The 23,373-nt window shown below is 40.3% G+C and overlaps 1 protein-coding gene across 2 annotated transcripts in view; it reads left to right on the forward strand.

Annotated features, from left to right (window-relative positions):
• The window catches only part of GAK (cyclin G associated kinase), a 2,484,892-nt gene that overhangs the window by 329,587 nt on the left and 2,131,932 nt on the right, over nucleotides 1-23,373 (forward strand). For both annotated transcript variants that reach the window (XM_044060934.1, XM_044060933.1), the window contains exon 5: nucleotides 20,955-21,097. In XM_044060934.1, the coding sequence (XP_043916869.1) occupies nucleotides 20,955-21,097 (143 nt within the window). The remainder of the gene's footprint in view (nucleotides 1-20,954; nucleotides 21,098-23,373) is intronic.

Below are 23,373 nucleotides of genomic sequence, written 5' to 3' on the forward strand. Positions count from 1 at the left end.
TTTTCTTCAGACATTGTTCCCACAAAGTCCATTTATTTTTATGTAATTTATTTGTTCCCCTTTCTAAAGTTCCCACCTCCAGGTCTTTTATGTTTTATAAAATTTTCAATCCTTTGGTTATAGTTGGGTTACGTCTCAACCTCTTCATTCAGATATTGAGTAGATCTATTTCCATGATGTTTGCTTCTACACGAGATCTTAGTCATTCAGCAGGAATGCTGTTTACATGTGCCCGCTTTAGCAACTTGGTACAAACTTAGACATAGTCTTCTGATGTGCTAATACAGTTTCAAGATGCAGTAGTACAGTGACAGTAATCAAGAATGTGTGGACTGAGGAGAACTAGGAGATGAGGCATATTCATTAGTAGTCTGGAGACTCCCAACAAGAGTAGCTCTGACGCCATGCTGCATTCAGAAATAGTTCAGGTTATGCTTAGTAGAATACCATCATAAACAAAACTGGTAATGGCTAGGCATGGTAAGAGGGATTCCCAAACTGTGCCATTGATGCGTATTTTACATCCAGTGTAATCCAGTGAAACTTGTGTATATTTGGCTGGTGCATCAGCTGAAACTCAAGGGACAGTGGAAAAATGTGCAGACTTTACTGGACCATCCCGAAGTATAGCAGAGGAGTGTATTGTGTAATTTTCATAAGTAATGTAACCATGGAGTAAATGGTTTCTCCAGTCCAAGATCGTTCGGCAACTGCTGATGCGCATAGATCCTTGCTAAGGAAGCAATAACTTTGCTAGTGAATTCAGATGCTGCTAGATTCTGGTTAGAGAGCATATTTTTACTGGGAATTTAATGGAGCTCATTTTTAAATTCCTTGAGATCAAGCAAAAGTTTCATATTTCCTTCCATCCGCAGAGATCATATCTAGTAGAATGGATGGATCACATGTTGAAAAGAAGAATGAAGTATTCATGCATGAAGGATTAGGAAGGACTTTCTACTTGTGTAGCATGTTAATGTAAAATGAGATGTTCATCATTAGTTCACTTCTCCAGTAGCCTAAGCTATATGGGTTATGTTCTGCACAGGATATAGTGGGTGACCAGCTTTCAAAGCTTTAGGGCACCTTCTACATGCCCAGTCCATTGATGCATAGAGCAAAGGACAGAATCGGCTATCTGGGCTTCTATTCCTTCAGAGCTTTTCTTCCACCAAATAGTGCTTCTCTTGTAGGCTTTCAAGGATTGAGGGTTTGGTAGTCTCTCTCTTTTCCATCAGGAAAAAACCTTCCATAGTTTTTGCACATAGAAAAGCAGTACTTTTGTGAAAGAACTGTTTAATTATTGCAAGGTTTTACTGTTTTTGAGACTGTTATGTGACATTCTTGTCAGTTGAACTGTGTTTTAATTTACCATTTTAAGTCTAAACTTTTGCTTTTGTTTAAACACTTACTTCACTGTGTTTTTTTTTTTTTTTTATATAGAGCTGAAGTAAGTTTGTCACTGTAATTTTTGAGCAAACACTAGTTTTTGTGGTACCTTCTACTTTATTTTGCCAACATCGTTCACCACATTACAGGCTTCTTTCTCAGCTTAACCATGGAACAGCTTATCAGTTCCTCAGTACTTGACAAACTTTGCCATTTCAGCTAACTGCTTGTCTCAGTCACGAATGGGTGACCTTGCAGTGGCCATTTCAGGTTCCTGAGACCACTGATCTTTTCCCTAGTGTCCTTCAGTGTAGTCCCTTCAGATACCATGGACTGGGAGTTATAGTTATACACATTCTCTGTGGCTTTTGAAGTACCTTCTGTAGTCATGCGGGAACCACTCTTGTCGGTCACTGAGGAAGGAGCAAGAAATGCTTCTCTGCTTGGCCGGATTAACATGCCTGTTTGCCAATATGATGTCTCTGACACAAATTGGGGTGCTTCTGCTGATATTCATTGTAAAAAGAAACTCTTTTTCTTGTCTCTCTTACCCTGGATAGGGAAGATTTATTGGTTCTACTGGTTGAAGAAAAATAAATTCTTCTGTTTCTAAAGATTCCAAGCATGATGGAACAGGAATGGAATGGAAGGAACAAACTAATTTTTTCCTTTCCTCTGGAAACGGATTCTGATTCTGTGGATAGAGTCTTCTTATTTTTCTTGTGGAGAATCTTCTTTTTCTGAAACTATATTTAAAATTAATCAGTATTTTCAGTGGGAATAAGATCACATTTCATTTTCTGTGAAAAATTATGATTTATTCCAACTGGAATTTCCTCCGTCTGCTGCTCTTCCTGTTGTATCAGCTTTGGAGAATGCTTTTATTACAGCCTGCAACATGTCTGACCATCAACCTTCAACTCCTAAGAAGGAAGATAGACTTCATACGGTTCTTCAGTTGTACATTTATAGGTTCATAGGTGTGTACTAGGCTAATGGCCCTGGAGCCTTTACAAGCCTAGCCCATAGGATTGCCCTCGTATTGTGCCACTCGACATTAGTTCCCAATGCCTCTGCACAGTTGAGCCACTGGAGTGATCACCGGGGGTGAATTTTCTATTTTCCATCCACTCATCAAGATTTCTCTTGGAGGACCAGTGAGGTGCTCTGTTTAACATGTATGGGAAGTCTATTCCATAGTATGAGCAGCCTCTGGGTTATTATGAACCTGTCCCTCCAGCTTGTTCTGTTGATTGTGGTAATGAGGTTGAGGTCTCCGGAGCATGTGGTGCCGGAGGGATTGGGATTTTTTTAGATGCATCATTTCTAACAGAGCTGGGTCAGACATGGCTTTGTAAATCCAGCAGAGATCCAAGTAGGCTATATGAGACAGAGAATAGTTAGAATTTGAGTCTTTCCATATAGGACAAGTGTTTAAGGCCTCGGATCCTCTTTGTGAGGTACTTTTGCGGCCTCTCCAGTTGTTGCAAGTGTCTATTGAGGTACATGCCAAATGGGGCATTGTACTCTGATTGGCCAAATGAGGGAAGAGTAGAGGGAGACGATGACCTCTTTCTTCCTGGATACAAAACTCTTAGTAATGGGATGTGCCACATAGAAGGACTTTCTGTTCACAGTGGCAATGTGGTGGTAAAAAAAGAGGTTGCTGGCAACCTGTTTTCCCAGATCTTTTATAACGCCTTCTGTGTTCAGTGGACTACCATCGATGTTATAATTCATGGAAACCGGGTTTTTCCCAAAGGGGATGACTACTCATTTTTTGGCATTGAGCTTAAGGCCATGGCTCTGACACCAGTCTTTGGTCTCAGTGAGGCCTTTCTGTAGGTTGTCAAAATCACTGTGGTAGTTAATAGCTCCCAACTTGCAATCGTATGTGAACTTTGTAAGCCAGAGTCCCTTTGTGTTGGCCTTGTCTTCAGAGAAGGGGATTCCAAACATGAGAGGACCCAGATCCAATCCCTGTGGGACTCCATTTGTGACTGGTCAGCAGTCTGACTTGGGGTCAGCTACTTTCACACTGTGGGTTTTATCTGTGAGCCAGTTTGCAATCCACCTAGTGATATAGGGTTTGATGCCTAACTTAAGTGAGTTTTTCTATGATTGCTGAGTATTTACTTGTTTTCTAATTCCAGGTCTGACCCTGCAGTTATTTCCTTGTCAAAGACTTCTTTGGCTAAACATTTTGCAGGTGCTAATTATTCTTCCTCTGAGAAGAATGAGAAATATTTTGATAGATTTTGGGAAAAGAGTGCATTCTTCTGCATCTGTTATTTTTGTAATTCATAGTTGTCGAGCTCCCATATTAAAAGTTTTTGCTTGCTTATTTTAAGAATGAGGAGCATAACTGACATTTTTCCTTTAACCGAGAGTAAATCATCTCTAAATGCTCTTTTTTATTGCTACTGTTCTCAAGTAACCAACCATTACTTGAAGTGTTCTTATGACGAGGCTGAAACGTCTTCCAAAGCATCAGTTACTGGGTCTCTTAAGAGAAGATTTGCATGGTTTATATTTTTAAAATTTGCCAAAAGATATAAAAGCTGACATTTAGAATTTTCTCTTGCTTGGGAGGCCTATTTGGATTATCTCCTTTTGAGGTCCTGCAACGTGGTGAGAGAAGAAAACTGGATTCAATGGGGTGACTCAAATTTTTCAGCCTTCCTTCTCTGCATTTGTTAAAGGGTTCACCCCTAATTCAGGATCCTTGTATAAACTTCAGACAAACAGACATTCAAAAGACAATGACAAGGAGGTTCTAAAAAGAAGAGCGGACTCTTGCAGAAACCAGGACAGCCCAACAAGTTGGAATGACTGCCTACAAAATGATAGTCTTAGCTTGAGGGCGTTGTCTTTGGGGGTAGAAGTGCAGGGTCTTCGGAACAGAAATGATGAAATGAAGCAGAGATATTGGCAGGAATGTATGCACTCAACTCTCTCAATCATCTGTGGTCCCCAGGACTTCTGCAAGTGGTCACAGATAACATCATAGTGATGTGATACATAAAAAGAAAAAAAATGGGGGGGGGGGCAGGTCATACTCTCCTTGCTGATTTAGCCACAGTAGCCCAGAATAAAACAATTCAGTATAGTCTTGCTGTACATAATTCTTGCATTCTGTTGGATTAAAACTTTGTGGCAAAAATCAACAGTATTTCTGTCTTCTTTTAGAAATGGCTAGGGGCAGTTACCACACAATTCCTCACAGACTGGACTTGCTTGCACAAGATGGAACAAATTTAATGTACCCCAACTTGAAACAAGTTATTCTGACTGCCTGGATGATAGAATTGTAGTTCCATTTAAGTACTTATTTTCTGAGGGCATACAGCAGTGTAGAGACAAAGAAACTAGCTGGTATGAAGTCATATATTCTTAAAAGGAAAAGATTTTCTAAATGGTACTACACTAAGACCCTATTAAGATAGTATTTCTCTATTTCTACAATATTTGTATAAATTAATATCCTCTGGCCTTCCTTATTCTTTCAAAGTTCATCTTTTGACCATTTCAGCATATGTGCCCATGAACCCCCCCCCCCTCTTTCAGTGGACTTGTGTCAACTGTTTTTAAAGCATAACCACCAACCTAATAAGCAGGTGGCTTCTCCTTGGGATCTTAATTTTGTTTTAGAAAAACTATCACTTGCTTTATTTAAACCATTTAATCAAACTGATTTCAGGTTCTTAACATGCGGTGGTGCAGCGGTAGCATTGTTGCCTCACAGCAAGAGGTTCTCCCGTTCGATTCTCTGTTGGAGTGCGGGGAGTGCCTTCTGTGTGGAGTCTGCATGTCCTCCCCGCGATTGGGTGGTTGTTTGAAAGACATGCGTAAACGGGCGTGCCTTCGTTGAAGGTTGAATGTCGAGCTGGCACCTTGGTGTTCGTGAAAATCTACTGCCAATCATTAGCGGACTGGAGTTCCGCTGTGGCGATCCCAAAAGCCGAAAGACAACAACATGGAAAACAGTGTTGCTAATTGCTCTAACTCCTGCCAAGATGAGTATTTGAGTTGGAACCTCTTATGGCGAGTCAACCTCATCTTTTCTTTGATAAAAAAAATCATATTCTGCATTTTATGTCTAAAGTGATAGCTGAGTTTACTTTGAGACAAAGCTGTCCATTATCCTGGCTTTTTTTCTAGAACGTGAAAATGAATGAGAAAAAGATTCTTCATATTCTGAATGCCCACAGACAACTCAGATGCTGTCTTAGCAGAACTAGAACTTTCTGAAATTCTGATTAGTAGTTCAGTTCTTATGAGAGGGGAAAACCCATCCCGTTTCCTTTAGTTGTTCCCACATAAGTCAAATCCAGGCAAGGTTGAGGCACATTCTATTTGGCTCGTGGCTTCTGCGGCGACTTTTTGGAAAGTAATGGACTCAAAGTATTTTAGAGGCAGCAGTGTGGTCCTCTCTACGTACTTTCAAAATGTGATACAAATTAAGACTCCTTTTTCAAGTCTAGAGCAGGCTTTGCTAGGACCGTTTTCCAGGGCCTTCTGTACCCTCATCCTTTCTCTTTCCAAACTTTTTAAGCTTTGGTATTCTAATCATATAGCTTAGGTTACTACAGCAGTGATCTAATGATGAACATAGCACAGTTGTGTAAGTAAACGTACCATAACAGTAGCTGTTCTATAGATCACTGCCATAGTAGCTGCGCCCTCCCTACAACCTCCTTATTTTTCTGTGATTTTGTTTGCCAGGGTGAAGACATTGATTTTTATATATCTAGCATTAACCTATTTCAGGATTGTAGCTGCCTTCTTTAGTTGGCATGAAAGCTTTGAAGGGCTGGGCGTCCAGACTGCTGATTTTTCTCCCTTGTTTGCTCGAACCATCTGGGTTCCCGGCATATGGAAGGTGCCCTAAAGCTTTGGAAGCTGTCCAGCAATTATATCCTGTGCAGGATATAACCTGTATAGCTTAGGCTACTGCAGCTGTGATCTTTTCGAACATCTATTGTTATGGTAAGTTTACTTAAACAATTGTACTTTGAGCAACACAACACAGATGACATGATATGAATGGGTGATTGGAAAGATTTTACACTTGCTAGTATTAATAATAAGTGGAAAGGAAGAGGTAAGACTGTTTAAAGGTGCCACCTTAGTACGTTTCTTATGTGTTAGTAGGTTAAGGGCTTGAAACAGTAAGCTAGGAACCAGCAGTGATTGAGTGATCAAAAGCATGAGGCAAGGGAGTCCAGGTGCTGTTCTCCCGAGGGTTATAGATCAGGTCATGGTAAGAGAGTTGCCATTTTAGTCAGAGTAAGGTTTTAAGAGGTTAGGAGCACATCCTTTATTGATTTTAAAATTTAATACAATTTAATACAATGAGCCCTATGGGAATTAATCAAGAATGTGTGTGGAAAAGTTTTGTGTGAATGTTATACCTTTAAGGTTTTATTGTTTAATGTTTTAATTAATTGTTTAATTGATTAATATGAGCATTGTTAAATATATAAATACATTTGATGTATATGGTTAGATATACTCTGTTAAAGGCAAGTGGCCGAGGCGCTAGAGAAGTTTCATGTGATTTGGATTTCATTAAATCTTTTTTCCTTTATTTCGTGTTGCTGGTCTGCAGTTTGTGGTTCTACAACATCCTTTATTGTTGACTAGTGATGTTTGTGTTTGTGTGGAAGATGTAGCAGGGAGCTGACGGAACACATGGCACAATTCAAGCCAGTTCTGCGTATTCCTCTAGGAGTGAAAGAGAGACATAAAAACCTTCTTATTTTCATCTACAGCTTTTCAAGTCAGTCCACAAGCCAAAGGTTTCCATTCTTCAGAGGGAGGGTCAGCGACCAGACAGACTAATGAACGATAGAATTGAGAGCACATGCTGAAGGACACAAGTGAGGGAGATGTACTAGGTAACCTCTCCCCTCCTGGTTTACACTTGTATGATTGTCATAGTTCATTTCTGATGCATTTTGGTGCATGGATCCTACAGACTTAATATTTTTTGCATTGATTTCTCTTAACTACATTAAAAACGTGATGAGTTATTCCATATAGCGTGCATTGTGAGTTCACCAAGTTGAAGAATAGTAGTGTGTGCAACTTTCTATATCGTACAATCCATTATCCGTCCAAATGATTGTATAAATGTTACTAAACAGGTGTTTATTATGTTGTGTTGATTGATGTGACTTGGAACCTGTGCGCATGTTCAAAAGGAAATTTTGCTATAAGGGGATAGATTGGACTTGCATGGAGAAAACTAATACTGCAGAAAACAGGGTTGCTTTTCAGTTTGCTGTCAGCAGAGGAATATTGTGAATAAACTTTTCCCCCATGTGCTGTAAGTAAAGCCTGTTTTTATTGCAGTGCAGTGATGGTTCATATGTTTATGTGGCAGATGTTCATCGTGCATACAGCTGCAGTCATAACAGATGGGTTTTCCTGCCGTCAGGCGGGTCCTCGGTCGGCCGAATTCCAAAGTCTAGGTCCGGCGTCGGATGTCGTCACTTCTTCCCTGACGTCAGTGCGACAGGGGTATAAAAGAACCAGCCGACGCCATTTTCTTCAGTCTTTCTTGCCGCGCGGTGCCCGAAGTAGAAGCAGTTCGCAAGTGCCGGTCGGCCAGCTCCTGAGATTACGAATATTTTTCAACCGAAGACTTCTTGAAAGCTAAGTACCCCGTTGGGGAAACTTTTCTTGCTTCAGACCGATGTCAGACAAAGTTAATAATTGCATTTCATGTGGGAAGCAAATACCGCATAAGGACTTCCATTCCCTCTGCATTCCTTGCTTAGGCCCAGACCACGACGTCTCGGCCTGTCGTTTTTGTGCTACATTCAACAGATGCACTATTAAGCGTCGGGCGGAGTTCGTCCAACACTATTTTGGCAAAAAGTTTAATTACATTATGTTGTCGGATACTCCGACTCCTCCAGTTTTGAGTAAAAGACGCAAAGATAAGGACCGACATACGAGGTCCGCGACTTCTACCGACACCTCGCTAAAGCCGACTACAGGTGCTCCGGTTCTCAGCGAGGCGCCTACGCAGCCCCTGACTACCGATGACACTTTATTAGCGGTGTCGTCTTTGCCCGAGGTCGCAGGTTCTTCGGCCCACACCCCGACTACAGATACCGAAGCCACTCTTGGCGGGGAAACTCAGACTTTAGACAGTCCTGCCACCTCTCAAGGTGTCTTCAGGCCGCCTTCTTCTTTTTCCATTAAGGCTTACACTAAATCTAAAGCAGCCATGCATTCTAGAAGACAAGCTCCACAGGGCCCCTCTCAAGGCCCCATGCCTAAAAAAGCAGATGCTCAAAATGGCTGAGGATTTGATTACTCTTATCAGGGGTTCTCAACCCCCCTCAGACAAAAGGCCCAGAGTGGAGGAAGAATACCCTTCCTCGGACCAGGCCTCCATTACTTCAGAACATTCTGAGGACCAGGAACATTCATACTCCCCTTTTGAAGATTCTGATGCAGAGGAGTCCATTCCCTCTGTCTCCCCCCCTCAGGATTACTCTTTTGGGGAAACCTTGCATACCTTGAGGGAACACTTCCACTGGGAAGGCCAAGAGTACTCAGACTCCAAGAAAAGGCTCAGGGATTTCCTCTTGCTTCCTCAGCACAGGCCTCTGGCTATACCTCCTGTCTTAGACATACTAGATGGCGTGTATTCAGAGGCCAGCCTTAACCCAGATTCTTTACCTCTAGCTCCAGTCAAGCCTGACAGGCATTACCGGGTTCCTGATTCACACCAATTCCTATACAAAAGCCATGCGGCTGACCCAGAAACTATTTCACAGGGTCCCAAGGGAATTAAGGCCTCCACTGCCAAAAATCCATTACCTTCAGAGAGAGATTCCAGAGCTTGAAAAAGGTATACACCTCGGCCACCTTAACCATGAGGGCATTAAACTGTCAGTTCCATATGTTAAAGTATCAACAGTTTTTGTTATCTCAGTTGAAAAGCAAAATGTCACAACCTGAACAACCAGACTTGGAGTTGCAGGATTTGTTGCATAGTGCAGAGCAAGTGGGTAAACATACCTTGCAATGTGGTTTTGATGCTTTAGAGGCCTCATGTAGAGCTGCTGTTACAGGATCAGTCATACGTAGACATGCTTGGCTCAAAAAGCAAACCTTACCAGATCATGTCAAAGCTAAATTACTAGATGCACCTCTTCAAAAAGATGTATTGTTTGGTGTTAAAGCTGAGGAGGTATTAAAGAAAATGGAGGAAAAGGCAAAATCAATGCAAACAGTGAAAGATTTCCTACAGGTACAACCCCCACTTTTCAGTAGAAATTGGCCTTCAAAAAATTAATCCTTTCCAGCCACGGACAGACCTCAGAGAGGTAGATACAGGCGCCCGAGGGGTAGAGGGCAATCTCAAGGATCATTTAGAGGCAGACAATGGCAAGCACCTACACCAAGAGGTGGTGAGGATAGTTCACAGCCATTCAGAAAGCAGACCCAATGACTTTCCCCTTTGCATGCCAAGCAAGGCTCAAATGGCAGCACCTTTAGGCGGAAAACTGGCATTATTTTCGAAAAATTGGCATATTGTCACAAAAGACAAATGGATCCTGGACATTATAGACAGAGGCTACAGATTCCACTTTCACACCCTTCCAAAAATGAGAGGCATGCCAAACCTGCCACACAATCAAATTGGCAGAGGCACAAAAACAAATTTCAGATCTCATGGACATGAAAGCTATTCAAGAGGTACCTGCACAAGAACAGGGTCAAGGTTTTTATTCCAGACTATTCCTGGTACCAAGGAAGGGCAAAGATTGGAGACCTATTTTGGTCCTATCCATCCTAAACACATATTTACTCGTACCAAAATTCAAGATGCTCACATTACAGCAGCTTCTTCCCATGCTGGGCAAGGAGTCTTGGCTGGTAACATTGGACCTCAAGGAGGCATACCTGCATGTCCCAATCAGACAAGATTGCAGAAGATACCTCAGATTTCTTGCAGGTTCAACCCATTATCAATTCTCTGCATTGCCCTTTGGCTTATCTACTGCACCCAGAATGTTCACGAAATGCCTGGCATCAGTAATTGCCTTCTGCAGACTTCAAGGGATACAAATATACCCATATTTGGACGACTGCCTGATCCAAGCGGACAGCAAACACACTCTTCTGAAACACCTGGCATTTGTAATAATGTTGTTGAAATCTCTGGGATACACAGTCAACAAAAAGAAATCAAGACTAATACCCTCTCAAACAATAATTTTCCTGGGTGCCAGCTTGGATACAAACACCCAGATGGCCTACCTCACGCCAGCGAAACAAGGGCAACTAACTCAATACTTCAGAAAACTGGCAACCTTCACCAGGCTGACTGCAAGGAAAATCCTGCAGGCTCTGGGATTCATGGCATCTTGCATCCTGCTAATCCCATGTGCAAAGCTGCATATGAGGAAACTTCAATGGTACCTAAAAAACTTATGGTCTCAACACAGCCACAGTTCGGAAACAATTATACCACTGATTCCATGTCTTCAAACGGAATTTCTGTGGTGGGCTCAAGCATGCCAAAGAAACATAGTTCTCCCATTCTGCTTGCATCAAGCAAATCAGATCATCACAACAGATGCCTCGGACTACGCCTGGGGGGCGCACATGACAGATCAGTGCATTCAGGGCAAATGGTCCCAAAAAGAAAAGCACCTACACATCAATCAAAAGGAAATGCTAGCAGTAATAAATGGTATTATGGCTTTCAAAGAGCTACTGCATCCAGGCCAGCTATTGATAAGGACAGACCAACACCACAGTGATGTGGTACATAAACAATCAGGGAGGAACCCATTCTTACCCCCTATGCAGACTAGCCACGTCTCTTTGAAACATGGCTCTGGAATTATAAATCCAACTTCAAGCACAGTTCCTGCCAGGCAAGGAAAACACGCTGGCAGACAACCTGAGCAGAAATATGACAGATTCACACGAATGGAAGTTGCATCCTCAAGGTTTTACAAAGATAATTCAAGCATGGGGAAGGCCAGACATGGATCTCTTTGCCACCCACAGAAATTACCAATTGACAAAATTCTGCTCGAGGACCTTTCATCCACAGGCCCGGAAAGTGGACGCACTCTTTCAGTTGGACAACAATGACAGTTTATGCCTTTCCACCTCTTCCTCTGCTGCCCAAAGTTTTATTAAAAGCCAGAGCAGACAGACCAAAGATGATTCTCATTGCTCCAGACTGGCCAAGACAACACTGGTACCCACTCCTGAGGAGCCTGACGCATTCCCCACCATGGATCCTGCCTCTAATGCCTCTTCTACTGACTCAGCACAATTTCATAACTCTTCACAGTCAGCTGAAAACACTCAATCTAGCCGCATGGTGGATTCCTTAAATTCACAACAGACCCTACTCTCCAAGGAGGTGCAGGATGTCATTTTGGAGGCCAGAAGGCCTTCTACTGGAAAAGCGTACTCCGCAAAATGGAAACGGTTTTGTGCCTGGAATCAGAAAAAGGGTGAGAATCCTGGAATACTGAATTTACCTCAAATATTACAGTACCTAGCTGAGATGCTAAGCAGTGGACTTTCATTCTCCTCCATCAAAATCCATGCCTCAGCCATTTCTGCAGAGTACAACACTGATCCTCCTTTATTCTCTCGCTCTCTCTTAAGACAGCTCCTCAGAGGGGCTAAGAATATAACACCCCCAAGGAAGCAAACCAGTACCTGCTTGGGACCTCAATTTAATTCTAGAAAAACTGACCCTGCCTCCTTTTGAGCCAGCTGCTTCAACAGAACTGCAATATTTGTCATGGAAAACAGCCTTCCTTCTGGCTATCGCCTCAGCACGCAGGGTTTCGGAACTACAAGCCCTCATGGCTGTGCAGCCTTTCATCATTTTCCATCAGGACAGAGTTTCCTTATGAACCAATCCTTCCTTTATGCCAAAGGTAGTATCCAGGGTAGCCTTGAATCAGGCTATCCACTTACCTACCTTTTACCCTAATCCACAAAACAAAGGGGAAAGGCTACTATATTCCTTGGACATTCACAGACAGCACCGTTATTATTTGGACAGAACAAAGCCTTTCAGAAAACCAGAGCAAATCTTTGTGTCCTATGCTACAGATGCTCAAGGGAAGCCCATTTCCAAACAGACAATCTCAAAATGAATAGCCCACTGCATACGCTTTTGTTACTCTTTTCATGGTAAAACTGTACCTACAGGCATCAGATCTCACTCCACAAGGGCCACAGCTACCTCTGCAGCTTTCCTCAGGGGGGTTCCTACCAAAGATATTTTGGAAGCAGCCACTTGGAGTTCTGTACATACTTTCTCCAAGCACTATCACCTACCATTATACTCCAAAACTAGAGCGGGCTTTGCCACTGCAGTCTTGCAGGGCATCCTGGCTCCTCGTAGTTCCACTTAGTGCCTACCACCCCTTTATTAGCTTTGGGATTCTACCCATCTGTTATGACTGCAGCTGTATGCACGATGAACATAGTACAGTTTTGTACCTACCATAAATGTAGATGTTCGAGTGCTAATACAGCTGCAGTCCAGGTTTTCCTCCCTCCTTCCCCTCTTGGGACAGGCCTAATGGCTAACACCTCCTCATACAACCTCATTGGGGTATTCTTTTATGGTGTATTTGCTTGCAACTACTGTTTTTTGATTATATTGCATTGCATTATTACATAAATTTATTTTTTGCCTTCCTTCTGGGGGCACCTGACATCTGGGGCAAGAAAAACTGAAGAAAATGGCGTTGGCTGGTTCTTTTATACCCCTGTCGCACTGACGTCAGGGAAGAAGTGACTACATCCGACGCCGAACCTAGACTTTGGAATTCGGCCGACCGAGGACCCGCCTGACGGCAGGAAAACCCATCTGTTATGACTGCAGCTGTATTAGCACTCTAACATCTACATTTATTGTAGGTACAAAACTGTACTTTATTGTGACAATGTGCATTCTTTTCTTTTCTTCATAAGTCTTGATGATAAATTGCAGATTATTTCTTTTGCTCCAGGGTCATCCCTAAAAAGGGACATTTATTTCTTTGGGGCATACCCAATGATTTTAAAAATAAACAAACATGTTATGGAGTGATACTGAACCTGGTATTCTTGGGCATAGGCAATTACAAATTAGTTGTTTTGGGAGGATATCTGTATGACCAAAAGTAGATGCTGAGAATTTTAAATGTGCCAATTCTGGAACTGCTTAGTTTAAATCAGTTGATATTTCCTCTGCGTTACCTTTCTGAATTGCTGTATCAGTTAATATTTTTAATTTAACTTTTCCAAAATAAAAATCTGGTATATGCACAGACACACGCCCATTAAAAGATCAATCAAGTGCTAACAATGTACCATGTTAGAAATGAACAGCTGATTAATTATGAAAGTTCCAGATTCTTCTGAGGAGGAAATAAAGTTGTCATGTGAACTTTGAGTAACTAAATGCAATATATTAACTGCAGGGTTTGGTGTGGATGATGTAGGACTGGGCATGTCTAGTACCTTCTGCACTGACATCACATTTTAGAAATCTAGATGAGAAATTAAGATGTTTGGTTTGTTAACACTTCTTATTAACCAGAACTTAAGACCGTGAGGGAATGAAGTTGAAATAATTTTTCAAATGCCAGTTTGTTGGTGCAGGACCAGGGTATCTGCCTTTGATGCTGTGACCTGGGATAGACTAGCAACATGGTAAACTGGAGGGCTGGCCAGAGCAAAAGACTTGAGGGTGTTAATGGCCACCTTGTCTACCTCAGGGGGAAGAGGTGAGATTTTGCACTACAATGCTGCTGTCTAAGTACCAGAGAGGAATGTTAGTGCTATGCAAGCACGTATGTGCATAGTTGGGGAGGAGATGCTAGTGTGTCATGGGGTAGAGTGCCTATGGGTGCATGCTTACATCATTACATGTCCTATCCTCAGGGAAGTAGAGGGCATATAAGAAAAAAAAATCTCTCTGGTTGGGAGTGGATGACACTGGGTTGGACACTATTGTCATCCTATTCTGCCAAAGATGGATGAATGCTGTACCAGCTTTACCCCAAGTTGGTGACCCCATTCTCCGGTGAGTAAGCTAGTTGGCCTGGAGGGAGGGGGTTGTGTTGAAGGCGAGACTGACAGCTTACAGGTAATCATTTTGGCCAGGGTGCAAGAAATGTAATTAAAAAAGAAAACTTTTTTTAAATGTTAATGAAAAAAGAATCAAGGTGACCATCATGACTAAAAACATGTACTTGAATCCATTAAAAAAATAACATACAATGGAGGCATAAAAGAGAAGATTAGCACTTTCACACAAGTACTATTTCAGTTCTACTCCATCAAAGCGATAAGTTCTTAGGATTTCTAGATTACATACTAGTGACGCTGAATTTTTGGAAGCAACTTGAGTGTGGGTAAAGAATTTTTTTATAGGGGTTATTTCAAGGCGATAGAACCTGCTCTGAAGTTAGCAGACTGAGGCCAACGAAATGTTGACCCTTTTTTCATAAGGGACTTCAATCTGTGACTAGACCTTTTGTGCCACATAATACTGCTTGCAGTGGCACCTGTACCACTAGATTAATCTTGATTTACAGCAGTGATTATGGGAAGGTCTGTGACATTGTCAGGATAAATTGGCCTATCTTGTCAGAATATAGTATTAGGAACATTGTCGGTGACGGACCCTATTTTGGGTTTAAGAACTACCATCATTGAGATGACAGATTTGTTATGGACCTAGGATAAAGAAGAAATGTCCATCTAATAGGATTGGTACTTCTGCAAAGTGTACAGTATGATGTCCACCTCAAATTAATTTATATATCCCTTAACACATACTCTGTATAGTTTGAATACCTAATCCGATTGTAAAACAAAGAATTTGGTTTATTTGGCTAATACAAAACATGTAATGTTTATTATATAGGAAAAACCAACAGGCTTTTGAAAGAACATATTTTGCAGCATATGAGTGACATTAGGAATGGGAAGCTTTCTAATGCCTTGTATAAACATATTTATAATAACCCAGGGCATTCTTTTTATTTTATGGTGCTGGAAATAGTTGAAGAAAATGTGAGAGGTGGGGACATTGTGAACCATACCGAAGTGGCAGAAATGAAATGGATTGCCAAATTACAGGCTAATAAAAACCCCAGTTTAAATGTGGCTGTACTTTTAAAGCCTGCTTTAAAAGTTTGCAGGCTTTAATAGTAGAGTTAATTGATTTGACAGTCTTATTGGGTTGATTTTTTTTTAAGTAGATCTGAAGAAGCACTTATGGTGTGAAAGAGCTAATGTTTTCATTTATGCCTCCGTTGTGTGTGTGTGTTTATTTTTTTATTGGATTAAAGTATATGTTTTTTTACCATGGGTGGTTACTTTGATTCTTTTTTTGTTGATTTTTTTGTGTAAGATCAGCTTCTGGATGCTTGTGGTATATTTTTGGCTGTTTTTAAATGTTAGGCAAAAAAGTAAACATTTTTAACAGTTAGGTAATCTTATATCCATCCAGTTTCTAGTAGACTACTTAATCCTTTTCAGAGTCGCAGCGATGTATCATTCTGTCCTGGCAGCCAATGTGTTCAAAGTCTTGAAAGCCATTCTGGGCAGGAAGTTGGTCTTTCACAGAATGTTCACTTTGTTGCATGGTGCATAAATATCTGCAGGCAAATTTGCGAATACAATTCACCTAGTGCTTGCTTTGGGAGGTCGGAGAAACCCTACATAGATGCAAGCTGTACATGAAAAGTTTGAGCAAAAGGCACTTCAGCCAAGAATCAAAACTGGAGTACCATTTCATTTGAGGTCGTAAATCCGGTTTAGATGATCTTAAGTCGGCCTGATTGAGTTAGTGGATGTCACTTTTGCAGGGCATGATACCTTGTGTGTTAAGAAACTTTGATACCTTGTGTGTTAAGAAACTTTGTGATCTGCTGTTACATTTACTCTGTATCTTAGGAATGGAAATTAGTTAGCGTAACGTAGAGACAGATATGTTTTCCTTTATACAGGCAGGAGAGGATATACTTGCTCTAGAACTGGTTAGAATATAACTAGCACATAACAGATACAATGTGTTGGTACCCTGGTTGATTCCTATAGTTTGCTGTGAAGTTAAGCATCTTGGTGTCTATTCAAGCAGCATTTTGCCACAGTAGATGTACATGGAAAAATGGTTATCTTTGCCAACATACCAGTACAAGACTTTGCACTAGATATGGTACAGTGCTTGTATGAGGGGTCATTTTCTATACTAGCTAGTTTTCTGCTTAGAATCATGTTTGGCTGCGTATCAAATTGCAGTCAAGTTGTCAAAGGTGTGTTCTGCATCATTCAGACAAAAATTGTGATATATTGTTGCAAGACCATTTATTACCATACACTGCTGGACCAGTGATCAGGTAATGTAACTTACTGACATCCATGTGAAGTAATGCTACACTGACACAGTCTTGCAGGTTGCATGGTTCCAGCGGGATAAACAAACACCTGTATTATTATTTGCAAGTTTGTTGCCCATTATGTTGCTTTCTTTTTTTGTTTTTTTTTAATTCAATCTGTATATATTGGAAAGCAAATTCAGACTGATAGTTTACTCAGCGTTCTTCAGCTGTTTTGCTAAGCAGTTGTACGCATTTATTATTTGGTGACAGCTGCTCATGGACAGCAGACTTGGTATTGTTTCATGTTGTAGCAGTATTATAAGAAAAATAAGTCAAGGATAGCAGACAGTGTCAAAAATGATCAGTTATAAAGATCTGTGATCAGATTATCAAATTATCATTCCTGAAACATGCATCTCAAACAGAAAGTATTCAGATCACATATCTTTGCATAAACTCCAGTCTTGGCATGTAGGCCATATATATGCCTTGTCTGCAAGAAATTTATAAATTTTAAGATGTCGTCCCTGTGATATTTGTTAAAAAAATATACACATTGAACAGGAGGGAATATTTAAGTAAAAATTCTGTTTACCTGAAACGTGATTGCATTTCCTGTTCATTTTTTGAAGAAACAGTACTAAAATTTGTTTTGAGATTTTTTTCCTCTCTTACTGTTGCAAAAGTTATTTAGTTTACTAATCAAAAAGTCACTGATGCTGCATCTAGGAATCCCAGCTTAGTTTAGTTATGGTATGTAATGAGGACAGCCTTAGAGGTGTCAGAATGTAGTCTTATGCCTTAAGGCTTTTTTGTATCGTACAACTCAAAAGGATGATAAGTTAAGCACTTGGCTCTATCATAGCTTATTGCATATGCATGTGTAACTTAATACAGTAAGCTTGTATGTATTTTTTCAGATGTAGATTTAACGTTATCTTTCTGTAATATAGAAGGCTGGCTTCATTGGCTGTGTGTCTTGACTTGACATTTTAATTTAGTGGTTTTCCATTGGAAGGTGTTAATATCCAGCAGCTTTGCTTTTTTCATCTTGCAGAAAAAGTGGCTGATTATTTCTTTTGCATGTGAGCAAAGGAGACAAAGTCTTTAAGGAGAACCTCAGAATCATACTGGTTTCAGACCTTTTAATAATTTATTCACTTGTGTGGATATACCCATATCTGTAAGGCAGTTTTCAAGTATATCATTTTTAATTATTATTTATGCTTTGTAATACTGTTACTGCTGTCCAGATCTGTAAACTATAGATTGTGTAGCTTTATTAAATTATTCTTCAGTGCTGCCTGTATTCTACACCAGTCCATTGATTAATGGAGGTGTTTAATTTGGAATCTCCAAAACTACGTTCTTTGTATGAATCATTGAATTTTGAACAGCATGATGACTCCGTGGTTAAGATCTGTGCTTAGAGCTCAGTAATCCAAGGTTTAGTCATGATCTCCATTCACCATCTGTGTGGAGTTTGCATGTTCTTCCCATTTTTGCATGGCTTCCCTCAAGTGTCCAGTTTGCTTCCATCTCCCAAAAACTTTCTGGCTGATTTTATATTCTGAAGTGTTTATATGTATTGTATTTAACCTTTTTGCTGAGACCTGGGCCATGGCAGAAAAGGGTTCATGATGACAAGTTCACTTAGCTTATAAATGAGTAAATAAAAAAAAAATGATAAAATGAAATGAAGGAAATCGAGAAACTTGAGAGAGGCTGCGAGACCCTTACAGATGGTCATTGAACCACATTTTTTTTTAAGTGTTATCTGTCACCCTTCTCCTATTGGACTCAATTTTGTTCCGTAGTAGAGAGGAATCCTTAGATCCAGTAGGGGAAAAGCTGTCCAGAGGAGCATTCATTCAGCAGACATTGGTGAATTTGCGGTTTTGGCAGCATCTTGGCAATGAATGCATTTGTATGCATGACCCTAATCCTCCCCCTGGTTGGGTGGGAATGGACTACCCAAATCACTATGGAGACTATCAGTACCCTTCACTGGAGAGTGCTTGCTTCCATGCACTCACTAATGAGGGTTACCACTAGGCAGTGACTTGGTAATCATGAAGACCCCCCCCCCCTTGGGTACTTATTTTAATCCGTCTTCCTTTGACGGACTTTGGCTCTACGTGTCCTGCTCTACCTTGCCCTCAGTCGTCCCCCCCCCCCCAAAGATAGACATGTCCTTCCTTCCTCTACCATCTCCATCAAGCACCTGAGCTGCTAATCAAACTCTGGTCATCTGGGCTTTAATCAAGGCTTTATCCCTGCTTTACTAGTGCTGCATTAAACTGCATGTTAACACTACAGGCAATACATTTATCGGGGACACCTGTCTGACAGACTCATAAAGCAGGTATTTTTACTGACTAACAGGTGGCTGGTTGGGCAGTTTGCTGTTCCATGTAAAAGTCACTTGGGGACTTCCTCAGAGTGAATCATGCCGTGAATGATGTATAATGTTTTGTATTTATTAACTCCCCCTCCCCCCACTGCTCGTCAGCCATCAGTCCTCTCAGTGGATCAGTCCATTTGTCCATCCCCTTGTCAGTCTTATTTCAGAAGTGTGAAATTTAATGTGAAAAACCTGTATACGTCCTGAGTACATATACGGATATTTTGTGAAGTAAACAAAAAACATTGGAGAATTTGACCATTTTTTTTTGTTCTCTTAAAGAAGGGGGATCTACATGTAAACAAAGTGGCATGCCCTGACATCAGTACACATTATTAGTACTACCTTTTTATCCCCCCCTTTTTTAATATGATTTATATCCATATAGCCACTGCCTGACGGCAATCACTTCTCTATACTTCTTCAACCCATTTGTTCCCATTAGGGCAAGAGCTGCTTGCAGAGGTCACCATTAAGGCTGTCAGGGTATTTTTTTTTTTGGTGGAGACCCTAACTCGGGGGGGGGGGGCAGCTAACTTGAAAGCCTTCTATGCCTTCCACACTCACTTTATGACCTATTAAGGGGGTCTGCCAGATAGCTGCACATTGTACACCTCTGTCTCCTGTAGGTCTCAGTTTTGCCGATGGCCAGACTTTCTCAATGACCCCCGTGATGGATGAACTAGCATCTAGTGTACACACCCCCTGTTCTCCCCATCCTGCCTGCCAAACTCCTGACCTGGTAATCTATTATTTCTTGTTTGTGTTTATAATCAAAGTTCTGACACTCCAAGCCAGGCACTTGCCTTAGTTTTTTTAAAAATGTATGTCCAGGACATCTGTGAAGTTGTGGTCTGGTCACGTTTCCCATTTACCAAACGTAAGCTTGAAGCCTGTTGTGGTAGGAGGGACAGAATTGGGAACAGCAGTTTTGCAGGTGATTCTGTGACGCCTGTTTACCATCTTAGTTTAGTCTCCTAGGAAAGGCTTCTAAACCAGCATAGGTAGCTTCCCTCCATTCCTTAATTACCATGACTCTCTCCCAGTGCGTGGTGTGATCACAAATGGGCAATTTGCTCTTCTTTCAGTTAAAGATTGAGACGTGGTATCTCGAGTATTCGGCTTTCTTGGAGATCGATGTCAGAGTTAGATTATTTTAGTAGCAAAGAATGTAGGATTTGCAAATTGCCATTTTCAGAGTTTGTGCAGGGAGGGACTTTGCCCAAGGCCTAATTGCTGTATCAGTGAAATAAGGAGTTTCATTAACTACTGTTTCTCTATCCATTTAGTACTCCAGTTGCAGTTTTGAGTGTTGATCAGTAATGTATAGAATTTTAGTCATGGAGCTGCTGTTGCAGCTAGCTTGTGGGTTGTCTTGTAGTTATGGTTTACTTTGTTGGTTATTGTTTGGTGCTCCTGCTTGTTTTATAAAGTTACTTGCTAAAAGAATCAAAAGCAGCAGATGGTGACATTTCTTTTGTGTTGAACATGCAACAGCTAATTCTAGAGGAACAATATAGGAAGACCTGCTATAACCTCACACAGGGAAATTGGACTACTTTTTAGCTGATTTTATTGTTAAATTTACTGCAACAAGAGCCTCTCCCTAGCTGATGTGCTGCTTTTGGTGAGTGTCTAACAGAGCTGTACTTTCCTTTATTATTCCACTTTTAATGTCTTAAATAAACTTTGTACATGTAGTTGCAGTTATTGCTGGTTTATCGTTGCAGTTATTGCTGGTTTATAACTTCTTTTTGTCCCTTTTTCTACTTTAGGCCAACTGGTAGATTTTATGAAGAAAGCTGAACTAAAAGGTGATTTGTCTTGTGATACTGTACTTAAAATTTTTTACCAGACTTGCAGAGCAGTACAGCATATGCACAAACAGAAACCACCTATTATTCATCGAGACTTGAAAGTAAGTTCTCTATTCCGTGTTCAAGGCATTGTGATTTTTTTTTACCATTACAGATTACATATTCAAATGTTGAAGTATCCCTTTTTTTTAGTTAGTATGTTCGCACTGAAGGTGAATCTCAAATTGTTAAATTTGTAGTGATAAGTAGAACTTGTGTAAACTTAGATGTACATACATGCCACTGATTCAGGGGAAGAATTGTTCACAGTAACTGCATCTGTACTTGTAGTGAAATGTACAGTTTTGATGAGCATGTTTGGTTATATGGGTCTTCTAGCAAGGCAGGTTTGCTTTTAATAAGGAGGGCCAGTTTATTTAGTTTTAACCCTGCTTACATGGCCGTTCATAGAATGAAGATGTTTAGGGGAAAGAATGGAGCGAATAGTCCCCAGACCTCCTAAATGCATTGTGTGCAAGGTCAGTGATATTAAGTGCGATTTAAAATACTAATAAAATTTATGAATTTGGAGTTTAAATACTTATTTATTAGATGTATAGCTGTTCTTTTTATGGATGCAACAATGACAGGATTTATATGGAGATCATTAAATTAAGCAAGTAAGAATGCATGCATAAGAATATCCATTCATCTGTAGAGTTCAGTCATTTAGTATTACTGATTAGCAAGCAACTTGTAGTTTGGACCCAAAGGTTATCTTTCATTTGGATTTTAAGGAAATGCAGTATTCAGAATCACTCTGTGGTCTTTTCACTTTTGAGATTTCCCATGGTCTTGTTAATGCATTGGTGACCATGCTGCTAATGAGACCCTTATTTGACAGGTGTTCTGCTTAGTCATTCATATTTATTAATAATTTGACATTTTTGGGGCTGAAATTATTCAGAAGGTAATGATTTTTCTGATTCAAAGAACCAGATTTTAGCTCATGTTCTCCTTAACCCTTTTCAGTCTAGTTTAAAGAAAAGTTGTAATACAGAAACTGTCATGATAATACTGTGTAGATATCCCTTTGGGAGAAGATACCAGACAGAATATATCGTTTTAGTCCCAATTCATATCATTAGTAACTGGTGAGGTGATGTCACTTGGTTAGGGATTTTAAGACCTAGGTAAAATCTCATATTTTAAGGTAGGCATTTGGAACATTTCTGAGGTGATTCCCCATGTCTGTTTTCTGGTCAGGCATTTGCTAAATTTTAATTTGTAATAAACAGACAAAGCACCAGCTGGGCAGACCAGAACCAAGAAAACAAGCAGCCCAAAACAGATAGCGAAACAATAAAGCCCCAGGAATGAACGATAAAATCACTGTTTAATGTACACACAAACACTGTACACATACGTTTTCATTTATACACTTCATCAGATGTGGGTCAAACTGCAAATGTCTTTTCTAAATTTTAATTTGTTTATTGCATGCATTTTTGTAGTTAATTGGGTTTGATTATTTTTGTTTTTTATGTTACTGCTGCTTAATATCAAAAATTAAAAAAAAAGTAATAAAAAGTTGATGGTAACTTGAATTTTCTCTGCATTATATATTTTTCTACCTTCACATTCCACTCCGCAAAGAGCAATTCTGGACATGAGAAAGAGAGAGATTTGATATAGACCAATATTCATGCAAAGGAGAAAGCCAAAACTAATCAGTACAAAAACAGCTCCAAAATATTTGAAGAGAAATATAGAAAAAAGCCACCTAGATATGGAAAATTTCACAGTACAAAAAATAAGATCACAAAGGGGAACATAGAATAGAAGATTAATAAAGTGGAAGTTGAAGAAATTGAAGCTGAAGTTGTGGCATGCCTGTAAAGTGAAGGCTTTAGAGTAGAAAGTCTAACACAGGTTATGTCACAGCATGATAGAGCAATAAGTGAGTCCCCAAAATAAGAAGAAATGGGTGGAGTGTGAGACATCTGAAGAAGAAATATGGACATGGGGGATGAGATTTAATATGATGCAGTATTTATGGAAAGAAGAAAGCAAAACTAACCAATACAAAAAACTGCACCAAAGATATTTGAAGAGAAATAAAGACAAAGGGATCCAGATATGGAAAAAGTTCCCTGTGCAAAAAGTTGAAAACAAAGGAGGAAAGTAGAAAAGGGGATTAGTAGTAAAGAAATTAAAGAAATAGAAACTGAAGTTATGGATTACCTGCAAAGTGAAGGATGTAGCAAAGAAAATCCATTTCTGTTAATGTCACAGCAAGGTGCAACAGTGTCCCCAAATTAAGGAGAAACTGGTAGCACAGGAAGCATCTGATCACTTGCTGCATGAAGGTACTCTGGAGCCTTCAGTAGGGAACCAG

The sequence above is a fragment of the Protopterus annectens genome, chromosome 2.part0 (genome assembly GCF_019279795.1).
Source record: "Protopterus annectens isolate FY-2018-M chromosome 2.part0, PAN1.0, whole genome shotgun sequence".
NCBI classification, from domain to species: domain Eukaryota; kingdom Metazoa; phylum Chordata; order Ceratodontiformes; family Protopteridae; genus Protopterus; species Protopterus annectens.